We start from the raw sequence: 14,517 nt of genomic DNA on the forward strand, positions 1-14,517 counted from the left end.
ATTATTCTAAATCTAGCATTTGCCAAGTGATTATCCATGTGATACTCTCAGATCCTATAAACTCTACTGACCTTCTTATAAAATTCCTGCCCCTGCAAGAGAACAGAAGTCCAATCGACTCTATGATCAATATTCTTCCAAATAATGGCTGAAGTTGCTTAAATTACACAGACTTGAACCACTCCATTTTCTCCAGAACTCTGGTGTTTTCCTTAAATTAAGAGGTTGAGCAGAAATCTTTGCAGACATTTTTTAAAATGTCTGAATTCTTATGCATCTCCAGAACACTAGCTAATTTCAGAAGGATTCGACTTCAGATTTGCTTAATTTTGTAAGAACATTGCTTCAATTTGGATGTCCAACAAATCTGTCCAGTACAAATCAGCATTATTCAGTTTCAGATTCAGCCAAATCCAAACACATTCCTATTCATAAAAATTAAATCAGAACCTATTTCTTCTGCTTAGCCATTACCTCAGGTAGTTTTTCATTTTTTCATATAGTAGAGATGAATAACTTGTCTTCTTGCAATGCCGCAGAGAAAATCTATCGATGTAGTTGCTAAGAGTTGACACCAATGTTATAGAGAGGGGAATGTTCATCTCAAGGCAAAACCAGCTTTCTGGTTGGTATCTCCAAAATTTCATAAGAGGGAAAATTAACTATTATAAAAGATCAACAGCTACACAATTCTTTAGACTTACTTTTTGGCATTTTGGATCAGCAACATCATCTGTTTCAGGTAGAAATTCTGAAGGCTCTTTTTTACAGATGTACCCTAGTTCCTCTTCACAGAAATTATCTGCCCAGTATCCATTCTGAGGGTGGAAAGGTGAAGAAATACAAACCTCACAGAAAAGGAATCCTTTACTTTTACCCCTTCTAATTTTTGTAATGTTTTATATCGTTTTTGCTTTTATTTTTTTCATGAGCTGAACTACTGCACAATACTTGTTATGTCTGCTTTTCTCTAAAATCTGCAGCCATACTAACATCTTGCAAAAAGATATAAGTATTTAAGTTGTAAAAGGTAAACATAGTTTTTACCCTACAGAAAAGTAAATTATTTAAAAATATAATTCATAGATGTCCCCTCAAGGTTCTAAAGTATAAAATGAAATCATACTACTATTTATTTTTCACCAAGTAAATAGCCAGTAGTACATTTGATCAAAATTTAGCATGCCTAAATAAGCTTTTGTAGTTCAGTCAATGCAGATTAAAAGTTTATGCACAGTCTTCTGAAAAGAAGCTCAGCTGAACACAGGAGAATTTGTTTCTGAGTTTACTTACACAAAATTGGGTAAATATAGTAGAATTCAATAATACATTTTAAAACAAAGTATTAATTACATAGTGGCAATCCTATGCAATAGGAATGGACAATCAAAGGATCTCAGGGCCCATGAGGCCTCTGAATCTATTTATTTATTTGTTTATTTATTTATTTATTTATGTATCAGTCTCCAGAGCCCCATCTGATTACAAAACTATAGAATAAGCAAAAAAAAAAAAGATTTTATATTGCTTTTTTTAAATCAAGATTTTCTCCCCAAACAAAAAATGGCTGCCTCCATGAGTGCAACTAACCCTGATCACTTAATAGAATTAATCTCTTTGCTATAATCTTCATTGTCCCCCCAAAATATTAAGTGATCTCCCTGACCACAAAAAGCCCACCCTTTCAATATAGAGTTAAGTACCTTAAGTATCCATTCCTAACCCTGCATGAGTAATAATGCCTTTACCAAAGAACAATATTAAACAAAAATACAATCATTACAAGTCCATAAAAATTAGCTCAGAACTTAACAGCAACTCAATAAGCAAATATTAACACTAAAAAACCAACACAACCACAATGCATTTAAAACAATATTCTGGGATGAGCTTCAGGATATACACATCTGTAATAATTTAAAGAGCCTCATAATTTAGATAATTATGATATTATTAATATAATTATACAATTAATAGGCTCTAAATTATTATATTATAGTTATATAATCATATTATATAATTATATAATTATAATATAATAATATAATAATTTAGAGCCTTGCGTTTAGCCTCCTCACCCTGCTAGAGTCTGCCAGGAAAACTTCGCAAAAGCAGCCTCCCCCCAAAGGGTCAGACATGACTCGGTGCTTGCACAGGGGACCTTTCACCTTTCACAATAATTTAAAACAGGTGTTAACTTAGAACTGTCAGATAAATTAGAGTAGAACAACCAGTCTTTACACTAACCCACTAACCAAATAAAAAAGCCTTTAACACCCTTTTAAAGGCTCTCAAAATGGGAGTATTATCTAAAGCAGTGTTTCTTAAAGTGTGGTCATAAATCCCCTGGGGGTCCTCCAAGACCCTCTTGGGGTTCCCTCAGGACCCTCTCAAGGATCTGCAAAATCAAAATTATTTGCCAGCCCATGTTGAAAAATAATGCAATCTTAAAATCCAATCCAACAATTGTGAGAAGCAGCAGCAAATGTGTCAATTTTAATTTTTAATATGGTAAATATCTATATATATAATCCATACAAACAAAAGCTTTTTAGGGGTCCTCCATAATTTTTAAAAGTGGAAAGGAGTCCTGAGAGAAAAAAGTTTAAGAAATACTGACCTAAAGTATAAATTATGTTATAGAAGAATAGATTTTATCAAATATATTTGTAGACACAAATTTCACCCAAAAGAGAACCAAAGAGAAAAAAATCTCCATCTGTCAATTAGGGGTTCTTATTGTTACCTCTCCAGTCATGATGACACAGTCTTCTTGCACATTGCTTATAAGTGTGGGTTCTCCTTTCTGCCATTTGATGAATCTCACTGTAGTACCATCACTCCATTCAAAATACGAAGGAGTCTTCTGGTCATTTAGTCCTATCCACAGATTATCTGTTGGTTCTAAGAACATAAGTCCATTTTATTCATTTGCTCCCAAATTTAATGACAGGAAGGTTGTATATAATTTTCCAGCCCAGAACTTTGTGCTATGTTGGCATGGATATAGGAGAGTCTGTATGCTACATAATTTGTTGGCAAATGTCTCTGCTAATCTGTCATGGATGTATACTATGGTTGTAGTGTGATTTAAACCACACAGGCTCAACAGATTTTTTACAAATATTCTGCGGCCTCAATAATACTCTTTTTTTTCTTGTGATGGCAGCAACAGCAATTATTTCTTTTCCTGGCATGCATACACCCACATACATACAGAGTATATACAGTACAGGTAGAACAGGAAGTAAACCTTCTAAATATACTTACTGTAGCCAAGCTGAGAAAAGACAAAGCTGTATTCCTCAATGTTGTGTATACTTATTAAATGTCCACCATACTTTTGGCAGGAGACTGATGCATCCTTCCATGTTTTGCGATCTCTATTAAGATGGTAACAATGCTTTGCATATCCAACCCAGCCATCTGGACATTTAATTGGCTTAAGGTCATCTAAAAAGACAATAATTATATGTAAACCATCAAGAATTGGGGGTCGGGGTGAGGGGAAATCCTGATCTAGTATTATGAAGTAATTAATTCAGTAAATAGAATTTAGTAAAAACAAATATGACAATCCATCTTAAGGATAAGGGTGATGTCCTAACAGCTAGAAATCACGCTGAGACGAGGAGTAGGTCTCTAGTGTTTATTACTGCTACATTAAACAGAATCCTAACAAACTGAAGAAGCATGGGAAAAACCCAGACAGATAAACCTCGAAAGTTAAGGCGGGTCTGATCTGTGTCTCTTTGAATGGCTGCTTAATTCCTCAGTACTACGCATGCATTTTCCCCCCTGGATAGAGGCCCCCTCCTGCTCGCCTCTCATGACAGGTAATTTCTCCATTGCCATGAGGACATTTGCCAGAAGAGTCATCAGGATTTAGTATAATCAAATTTAATTTTTCAATCTAATTTTTCATGGATCAGGCAGGTTCTAAAATAGCACCTGTTCCTGTCCTGTACGATTTTGTAAGTGTTCTGAAATTATTAATGCTTTATTACAGCACATGTTTATTGGTATAACTATTTTTTACCAGATTGTTGCTTTCCTTCAGAGCTTCCATCTACCCCCAAATTTACAGGGGGTAAACTTCCTTGAAAATAAATTTGTGTAATAGTTGCCTATTCTAAAACACTATCAGACTCATGAGCAGGAATTCAAAGATATCTGATTTATTAAAGAATAGTATGCAGGATCACAGAGAAAACTGAGAATGATAAAAGCGCACCAAATGCAAACTAAAAACCCTCGGTGTAAATGAGACCCCTCCCCCTGTAGAATCTTCCCAAGTTCACAATCCCAGGTGCTCCTAATGGTTTCTGATGGTCTGCGGGAAAAGTCCTTGAACAGAGAACATAACCCAAACACATTCCATTGTAATGAACACAGAGACAGAGCTTGGTACAAGGTTTCACAGCAGCTGCCTCCCAAACAGAAACGCGCATCAGCGCCATGGCATGTGAAACATTATGATGTATACTGTACATTGAAACAGTGAACATGACAATTTGTCAGTAAGCCTAAAACTACCCCAGTGAGGGGAGAAATGCATATATAATTCATAAATAAGGATCTCTCCTGTGCATGCATATCTTTAGCTGTGCAGGTCTTCGGGCTTTAGTTCATCTAAGAGGTGAGCTACATTTCACATTAGAATTTTCTGAAATAAATGCAAATATTTTTTTCTATTTCCTCAGGATCTTGGACCAGCAGAACAATGATGAGGAATTACCATAGAATTTAACATTCATAATATTCCATGAATATCTGTCTGAATTTGTAGTATTTCGCCAGGATCTATTTTGCTTTTGCTTGTAATTCATTATATTCAATGCTTATCTATTTATTTAACTGTACTCTGGCATCACTGGCATCACCTTGCCAGTCTCAGAGTAGCTGACATACATAAGTAATCAAACAACATTGGAAAGCTATGGTACAGACTATAGAATTCAAAATTGGTCTAAACCTCATCTGGAAATTTTATAATTATTACTACATCCATTCTGTTTCCCCACCCCCGCTCCCAGGCTAGAATGGTAGATGTGTACATAGGATTTCTAGGCTGCCTTGCATCCTGCCACTGAGTAGACCATTTTGGCCTAAGCAAAATTGTTTTTGCATACTGTAATCTGCATTCAGAACCTGAGTTTCTGCATGTTCTCCGCCTCAGGCAGGTCTATTCTTTCACATTACTCTACATAGATTGCTCTGGAATCAAAACTATCACTAGGAAAAGAATGTAAAAATGTTATTTGGGGCATGAGTGCCATGCATAACAGTGCAATAATATTTATACAGTTAACTTAATTTCCAGTTTGCAACCTACCTGAAGGAGCTGCAGAAGCCTGTCCTGAAGAGTTCATCCTTTTACAAATGTATCCATATTTCTTTGCACACTTACTATTTGTCCATTTGCCATTCTTAGCCTGCATCAATCCACAGTTTTTTCCTGTTTCTGAAGATGGGCTACCTGTAAGAGAGAGTGAGCCAGATTAACCTATCACTGCTTGATGTCCAAGATGATAACATTTTTATCTGAAAACAAATCAAAACTCTTTTTCTTCCTTGTTCTTCAATTGTATTTCAAGAACACATGTATCAATATGTATGAGCTTTCCTATATCTGACTATGGGAAGTCTCTCATTGTCACTGTACACTTTCATTTGGGCATGACACTGGATATTCTATCCGATTAGCCATTGTGTGATTTTATGATTTATGGTACTAATACTGACATGTGATAAGTGCCACTTTTCGTATTGCTATAATGCTGAATATTAGGGCAGTGTAGACCTTTGAAAGGACACTTCATTTCAACAAAGCTTCAGTGCAGTCCTTCAGAGCAAGACAGTCAACCAAAACTGAAGGTACTCTCCTTCAGTGAACTGGATTGTAGTGGCTGCCTACCTTCAACCAGAGACCCCTTTTTATCTGATCAAAGGAGCCAGACAGATCACATCTGTGCTGAGGCAGAACAATTTTCTGAGTCCAGGCAGGGCTTCCAACTCAACTGTCATGACAGTTTGGAGTGAAGTGGCACTTCAACATGGAGTGGAGCCACCTTGCACAGGCCTATTAACCCTACCCAAGGGGAATATTACCACATGCAGCTAAACACAGCTACTGAGTCTCCTTTTAGAGTTTTCTGTCAGCATTGGGCATCTTCAGGGGGATCAAAAAAGTGAAGATGGCAGTACTGTGAGAATCAACTTTTTATATAATGTACATGATATAAGAAATGCCAGCACACTTCTAGAGAAAGTGTTGATTAAATCAAATATATAATATATATTTTAATGCATTATATATGTATTAATTGTTACAAGAAGACTACAAAGTATTGTTTCTATATGCTACTTCAACCTATTTAAAATGAACTATTTTGGGTAGGACAATAAGAGTTTTCAAATATTCTAATCTTAATATCCCATAAATCTTTACATTTCTGTTTATGAAATACCAATGGCTTTCTAACTGTACATATTTACTCACCTGGAGCCCAGTTTAAATATCTTAAAGGTTGGTCAATAGTCCACTGCCATCCATTGCCAAAATCTGGATTATTAAGACCAATCCAGTGGTTGGCTTCTAAAATACTTGTTAATCCTATTTGAGAAAGAAAATTCACATAATGTTCAATTCTGTATGTCTGAGGCTGACGAGAAAAATAGACAGGCAGACAGTGCAATTCAACCTGAAGTGCAACCATCATCTTTCTTTTGGTCTGAAGCTATACCTTTAATAATTATACAGTATGTTAATGACAAATCAATCAGATAAACTTTCCTCTTTGGAATGCAGATTCAGATGATGAATTGCAGTTTGATAAAGGCACAAGAAACATGTCAGAAAATTCAGTTCTTGGAAGCGGATTATTCAAAGTGAGATTGTTTGAAAGTGTCAAATATTTTTCAGATTAATTCATCTAGCGAAAAAATGATACTACTTATATGAAGCTTTCAAAATTGCTCTGTACAGATGAGAAAATATTTATTATCAGTAATGTCTTTAGAAGCCTTTTAAGAAATGTTTTGTTACGTGATACCTGTCAAATATGCTTGTTCATGTAGTTCTGTGATGCTCAATAATTCTGCATTTTGTTGCTGACAGCTTTTTCTTGCTTCACCCCATGTTAGAGCTGAGGGGGAATTGATCTGGTAGAGATCTCCTGTCCAGTGATTTTTGATCCAGAAAAAGTCATCATGTTCATCTGTAAGCATTATTAAAAAGAGAGTCAGCTCATTAGTAGCAAAAATAAATGCAGGAGATAGATAGATAGATAGATAGATAGATAGATAGATAGATAGATAGATAGATAGATAGATAGATAGATGGATGGATGGATGGATGGATGGATGGATGGATGGATGGATGGATGGATGGATGGATGGATGGATGGATGGATGATCTATATAGGTTATATCCTATATCTAGGATGTGAGCATCTTAGACCAAGCTAAATCCAAAAATGCTAGGGAATTCCTTGAGGCTTGGCACTTAGACAAGTCAGCCATCAACAGGCACATAGAGGTAAACCACATTTACCTACCATTCAAAAGAGACAATAAAAAAGCTAAAAGGGAAACAAAAAGACCAGAACACCTCCTTGCCAGCAATCAACATCCAGATAAGCAAAGATTAACACCAGGATTAACACCAGACAAACAATCAAGCATTAAACAATACCCTAATCAAGGAACTACCAACTCAGACAAACAGTCAAGCAGTAAATGACAGCCTAATCAAGGAACCATCAAGGAGAGAACAACACCCCCACCAACACTGTCAGGGCAATCTACTGTATATAAACAGAGAGCAAACTCCACTCCCTCCTAGCACTGAAGATGTTGCCTAGTAGGGCAATGAAACATCTTCAAGAAAACAACAAGGCTCAGAGAGCACCAAGGACTCCAAAGCTATATATGATGAAAGGTGAAAGGTCCCCTGTGCAAGCACCAAGTCATGTCTGACCCTTTGGAGGGACTCTGCTTTCATGACGTTTTCTTGACAGACTATAGCGGGGTGGTTTGCCATTGCCTTCCCCAGTCGTCACCTTCTCCAGCAAGCTGGGTACTCATTTCACCAACCTCGGAAGGACGGAAGGCTGAGTCCACCTGAGCCGGCTACCCAAGAGAGAATCCAGCTTCCGCTGGGATCAAACTCAGGTCTTGGGGAGAGTTTGGGTTGCAATGCTGCTGCCTACCACTCTGCACCACACAAGGCTCAAAGCCATATACAGTTATTGAATAATAGTGACACTTTTCTAAACAGTAACTATAACCTGTACAGAGTTTATTTACATGAAGACTGTTTACTCAGACAGAAATAGGGTGAAGTGACTGATATGACCAATTAGATGATATCCATTCTGGTCCATGACCTCCACACATTAAATGTTACTTAATCTCACTTTAGGTGGGGGAAAGCCTACATGTATAAGTCACAGCACATACAACTTTACCAATACGTGTGGCTATGTTCAAATCAAGGTTCCAGGTGCCAAGAAAATCTACGTCTAGTTGTATAGAGTTTAGACATTACTGTTTTCACAACTTTGGGGTCAGCTCTGAACCAGACTGAGTTTACAACATCTATTTTGGAGAGGCTCATATTCCACAGTACTCTGTTGTGCCTTATGGCAGCTATCCCCAAACATGTTTATGGAGAAGACTTCTTTATGTCTTAGAGTGCTTACAGTGGAACTGAAGTCTAGGAGTAAAAGGTGATACTACTATAGACCTGCACTAATGTAGAACTATCTGTGTTTATACAGTGAGGCTAAAAGAAGATAGCCTTGATTATATTGTTATAGTACTGTATTGGAAGTTGGTGTTAGGGAATTGGAAGACATCAAGCTGATTGAAACAGGAAAAAGGGACAGGGACAGGGACAAGGAAGAATGTCAACAAATTAATTAGCAGTGGTAATTATGATTTGATCAAGCTTTAGGCCAGGATTATAAAACAAGAAAAGAACAGTTAGTTGCAGCACAACAGTTGCTAAATTGTAGTTATTTCCTTTAGAAAAGGATAGTTGAGGGATTACTGTGAAGGTCTGGGCTTCCAGAAACTTGCTGGAAGAAGAACTAGAGAACAGGGAGCTAGTGTTTAATGGGAAACTTTCACAAAGAGACCTGAAAGAATAAATCACAGCAGAAACCCGTATTGACAGCAAGGACTTAAAAGCAGAAAACGGTTACTAGACGGGCTGTGAAGGAACTGGCTGAGATGAAGCCAGATTGAGCTCTGGTTTGAAGAGAAGACAATTGAAAGCTTATTTTTAGGGGAGATACTCTTAAATAAAAAAGACAAAACTGAACATGTAAGAGATAAGTACAGTTACAATTTGTTAATGTTTTACTCTTTAAAAAAACCATTAGCTAATTTCCTAAATTCCGTTAATCTAGAAAGGATCCAGTTGTGATATTAATTCTATGCCTCTTCCTCAGTTTACTGAAATTCAGTCAGGTTAAGAGAAGCTATTTTGGAACATTTTTTTAAAAAAAGTTCAGGTCTAGGTGGAACTGGTGACAGGGAATTATCTAGGGGTCGCCATAACTTACTGCTTCAGAAATTGAGGATCTTAGCCAGGCTTTCTCTGACTGTTGCCGATATCAAAGCAGATATTAAGCAGATTCTTTCTGATTCCTGCCAAGTTATTCTGCAAGATATTCGGAGCATTGTGGAAAGTATGTGGTTTGAAATGTGCCATCTGGTTGGGGATGATGCGGATGAACCTGAAGAATCCAACAGCAACGGAATTACCTCTCCTAAGAGTGAGATTCGGGCTTTTGTTGAAATCCTGGGTGAAATTGGCAATGCTGAACTGAAGAACTTAAACAGAGAAATTGAGCTGCAAGACATGAATGAATTTGACTTTCTGATGGAAAGTTATGGAAAAGAAGGGGTTATTATGTATGGGAGGTATTTTGAAGAGAAGTCTGTGTTGGTGAGGGGAGCAGTTGGGCTGTTTGATTTCTTTAAGAAAATAACTCTGTGCCTATTATGGGGATGTGTAAATGTCTTAGTTTATTTTGAAGTGGGTTAAGGGACCAAAAATATTTATTTGGATGGTCTCATGGCTTTGGCTTACTTTACTTATCATTAGTGATTGGGATAATGATTATTAAGGTTTTTTCTTATTCATTTTTTTATATTATTAATTATAATAGTAGACAACTTACATGCTTTTTTAATTTTCATTTTTATTATAGTAGACAGGAATGTATAGAATAGTAGTAGGAAGTAATAATTGTTACTGGGGGGGAAGTTGATTGGGTGATTTATATTTTTTTCTTTTCTTTTAATATAAAGGGAGGGGGCAATGGTACTTAGTGAGTTTTACAATGTGCTAAGGGGTTGATTTGTAGAAATAATGTGATTTTGGTTTAATATAGAGTAAGGGACTGATTATGGAAAATTGTTGCATATCCTTGATGTTTAAAGTCGGAAGTCACTTCTTTTTGTAATCTATCTAAAAAAACTTTCTCTTGTGTTTTCACACTTTTTACTTCTTTTTTTCTTTTTGTAGTTTTTTGTTTCTCTGTATCTTTTATCTTTTTCTGAAATTTAATAAATTCTTTTTTTTTAAAAAACTGACTGGTCCTAACTGTTGCTTCATTTTTGTCTCCTTAGTCTGAGAAACTAATTGTTTTCATAGCCATCACCTGCACCCTGGACAACTACTTTTGGCATTTTTCTTTACTTATAATTTCTCTGATCTAGAACTTGGCGGTGGCCTGATTTCTCTGGTTCCTCCAACAGAGACAATAATATTGACTAATATTTGCTGATATTTAATGGCCACATTCATATGACTAAGTGAGCCATGTGAAGAGTTTCTGGTTTACCACAAAGGAATCACCTGACCAGTTTTGCATGCAAGAGTAGCTAAACAAATCAAGAATAGTTCATTGGTCATGACATGTGAACCATGATTTCTGATTTCTGTGATCAAGCTTATCCACTACTCCTGGCAGAAATGACTGCAAACTGTTTGTTTGTGGTAAGCTTGAAATCTGAGATGTGGAAATATTACCATTAAGTTCGGACTCACTGGGCAAAGATAAAACCCTTCCTCAATGCTTTACTTGCAGAGTCTGTGAAACAGACTATTGTAGAAGGCTTGTTCTTAAATACAGATTTGTATGTTTTATTTATTTATTTATTTAGTATTCAAATTCCTATTACCGCCCATCTCCCCCCAAAGAGGGGGACTGCTTCCTGTTCCCTTGCACGTATCACCAAATTAAGAGTTTACCTTTTACTGGACAATATCCAGTTAAAGAGTCTTTGTCCACATCTGGAGTTGTTCCACACCAAAGCCGTTTGTGTTCATCGTCATTAGCTATGCATTTAGCATACCATTCATTCATATACTTGAAAGGAAATACACAAGGAGCTCCAAAGGCATTGCCTTCTATGGTAAATAGAGCTGTAAAAAAAAATCAAATATATTCATGTTAGACTGAGAACTGCTGAAATGAGAGGAGAAATGCTATACCAAACTATCTCAGTATAAGTTCTGAGGTAAACATACAGTTTGTGTACAGTACAGGTAACCATGTTTACCTCATTCAGGGAACAGTTTTGAGCACTCATGTCTTAGGATTAGTTTTCTGATATTTACCTTCATATTTTCGGGCACACAAGCTCTCCTTTGTTCCATAGATCTTCCAAGCACTTTTTCTGGTGGGGTTTTTTGATAGTATAATCCCATCCTCATGTCTATCAGCAGGATGTAAAAATAGATCTTGTTTTTCAAGGGCAAGAAGAGTGTCATTTCTGCATTCCCATTTCTGTAATTCATTGGTCTCATTACATGGTGACAGTGTAACTGGAACCAAGTTTGACTCTGAAGGCACACTCAGGCATAATTTCACTGCCATATTCAGTAACTGATAATCGGAAACCCACTTAAAATTTTGCCACTCATTTTTCTTGTTGCAGTAGTCGAAGATGAAGGAACGAGATTCTTCAAATTTTAGACAAAGATCAAGATTTTCATTGTATATCAAAAAAGTGTCACTTTCTATAAAATGAACCAAATATTAGTATTAATAATAATAACTACAGTAATAACAGTCATGTTGTTGATATCTCTATGAGGTTATCATTTTTTTCCATGAAAAAGTATGCTTTTATATGATTGGTTTCTTACTGCTCTTCCCACCTACTATAGAGTTTAAATGTTGAATCAATTCTATAGAATCTCAGATTTCATCAATTTAAATTTAACTCTTTTTATTATTTATCCTTATTATAATATACAAGCATGTAGAAAAGAGGAAAATATTTTTTTTAAAAACTTATAAAAAAAAAAATACTTTATAATCTTAACTTCCAAAAGATTGTAAGTAATCAGTAATTATGGAGAATGCATCCATACTTTACTGTTAAGAAAATAACACAAACATAACTGAAGTACTGTGATATTCCTTTTAACAAGAATCAGAATAAAAATAGTTTAATAAATTAAATAATTGAATATATAAATAAAGCTTACCTGATATTTGAAAAGCTGGCTGAATGAGAAATAAAAGGTTTAGGAACAAAAAAGTCGGCATTGGAAGCAATAAAACCTTCCACAAAACTACTCTGAAATTAAGAACTGACTGAGTTAGCTTCTTTTGGGGAACTCCTTTACATATGAGTAAAGAAGAAAGAAATTTTTACTTCTGGCTTCAGCGTTACGAAATGTATATTGTAATAAGCAGGACTATAAATAGTATTTGGATACTGTGCAAAAGACCTATTTCCATAGAAATTGCTTCAGGAATTTACGGTGAACACTCATCATTTGTACGTCTGTTCATATGTACTGTACATGCCTATTAAACAATTCCCTTTGAGAATAAGAAACATTATATATGAAATAAAATGAAATGAAATACTGTTTATTTAATCGATGACCAGCAAAATTTGAAAATATACCACACAAAAGTAAAATCAAATGGGTGAGATAAAATACTAACATAACAAGGAGTCTCTATTATAAAAACACAACACGCTACTATGATAGCATCTTAATTACCTATGCAAGTAAAAATACATATCATCTAAAACAAGATAGCTAAAGAATAAAGTTCCTCATACATTTATCCATAAATATATGGAACAATCAAGAGGACACCATAAATCCTTATTTTACTTACTTTTTAGTGATGATCTCTTTACAAAGCATTTGCTTTATTATCTCACACTTGCATTATATACTGCTTTCATCCCATTCAGCAACCAAATTTCTGTAGTTCAAATGAAACTTCATTTCTCACATTCATACATTTCTTAGTGACATGCTGAAGAGCAAAACTTTGGTCTTCCTACTCCCTGCATGGCATAAAGCTATTTTACACTTTCAAAATTTCATTAATTCATCTTATATGCTGTCCCTTTTCCAAGCAGCTTACCAATAAATATCATACATAAATATTAATAAAAGAAGGTTAAAAATAGAACTATTAATGAGAATTATAATACCATTAGCCTAATAAGCCACTATTTGCAGACTTTTTATTTGTCTGCAAATGCCTTCCTGAAAAGCAATGTATTTCCTGGTTGGTAGGATATGAGCAACAATTTTTGTCTTGAAAGGTGTCTTCTAGATTAAAGAGCCTAGCTTGCATAGAAAAGTTTGGACATACTGTCCAAAATGTGCCCAAACTGACCAATACTGTTCTTACCATTAGCGGTGAATGATACATGGGTACAATTAAGGCTGATAATCTGTTCTGCTCTTTCCTTTTTTACGAAAAACCATTATATGGTAGTTGTCCACATAATACCTATTCTCTTGGATTTCTACTCCTTCAATTGACTCAGTGGAAAGAGAGAACACCAGTGTCTCCTTGGGGTGTTGAGGTCCATTGGACAATGATCCTCCTCATACAAACTGCTTTGATCATCCCCTCCATCCTGGGATATCTCTTGGGGAAGAAGCATCAAAAGGACTTCTGAAACTTTGCCTTCAACTCTATTCTTCCTCCTTTTTTCTCGGATCAGCATGTATAATTTGGTGAGCCTTTTTTTCTTTGCCTGCTGTCTAGCCTTTACACAACATAAAGAATTTGTAATTGTAGTCTGCAGGATGCTTTGGAAACTATCTGCTTCAGGGCATCTCTCTCTTGATTGAATGGGGTTTCAAATATGCCATGCCAGATCACTTTCCAGCAGAAAACCATGGGTTGGCCATTTCAGTCTGGACAAGCATGTTGATTATGTCTCTTTGCTGACTGAGCCCCTGCTGCATACATAAGGTCCCATTGTTCAAATGGTGACCTGCAATGAGATCTTTGTATACCTGTAAGATGTGTTCTTGAGCATCTCTGTATGCCCCAGCTGATTGACTGGCACTCTCTAATCCTCTGGGTTGACTTCCACCCAGATCTCAGGTAGACTGGGTATCAACACTGAACTGGGTTCCTGTGAATAATAGTGCACACAGTTAATCCTCAGCCTCTAGTCCCTCCTTTTTCCACTTCTTCCAGAGAGAATTCTAAGCACTGTATA

The 14,517-nt window shown here is 35.9% G+C and overlaps 1 protein-coding gene across 1 annotated transcript in view; it reads right to left on the bottom strand.

The window, feature by feature from the left end:
• The window catches only part of LOC134496281 (macrophage mannose receptor 1-like), a 49,118-nt gene extending 36,482 nt beyond the window's left edge, over positions 1-12,636 (bottom strand). The window contains exons 1-9 of the mRNA XM_063302019.1: positions 12,515-12,636; positions 11,639-12,040; positions 11,270-11,443; positions 7,056-7,220; positions 6,503-6,616; positions 5,336-5,479; positions 3,271-3,453; positions 2,747-2,904; positions 705-818 (exon numbers count right to left, since the gene is read on the bottom strand). Of these exons, the coding sequence (XP_063158089.1) occupies positions 705-818; positions 2,747-2,904; positions 3,271-3,453; positions 5,336-5,479; positions 6,503-6,616; positions 7,056-7,220; positions 11,270-11,443; positions 11,639-12,040; positions 12,515-12,575 (1,515 nt within the window). The 5' untranslated portion in view covers positions 12,576-12,636. The remainder of the gene's footprint in view (positions 1-704; positions 819-2,746; positions 2,905-3,270; positions 3,454-5,335; positions 5,480-6,502; positions 6,617-7,055; positions 7,221-11,269; positions 11,444-11,638; positions 12,041-12,514) is intronic.
• Positions 12,637-14,517: the final 1,881 nt, after the last annotated feature.

Source organism: Candoia aspera, chromosome 4, assembly GCF_035149785.1.
Source record: "Candoia aspera isolate rCanAsp1 chromosome 4, rCanAsp1.hap2, whole genome shotgun sequence".
NCBI lineage: Eukaryota > Metazoa > Chordata > Lepidosauria > Squamata > Boidae > Candoia > Candoia aspera.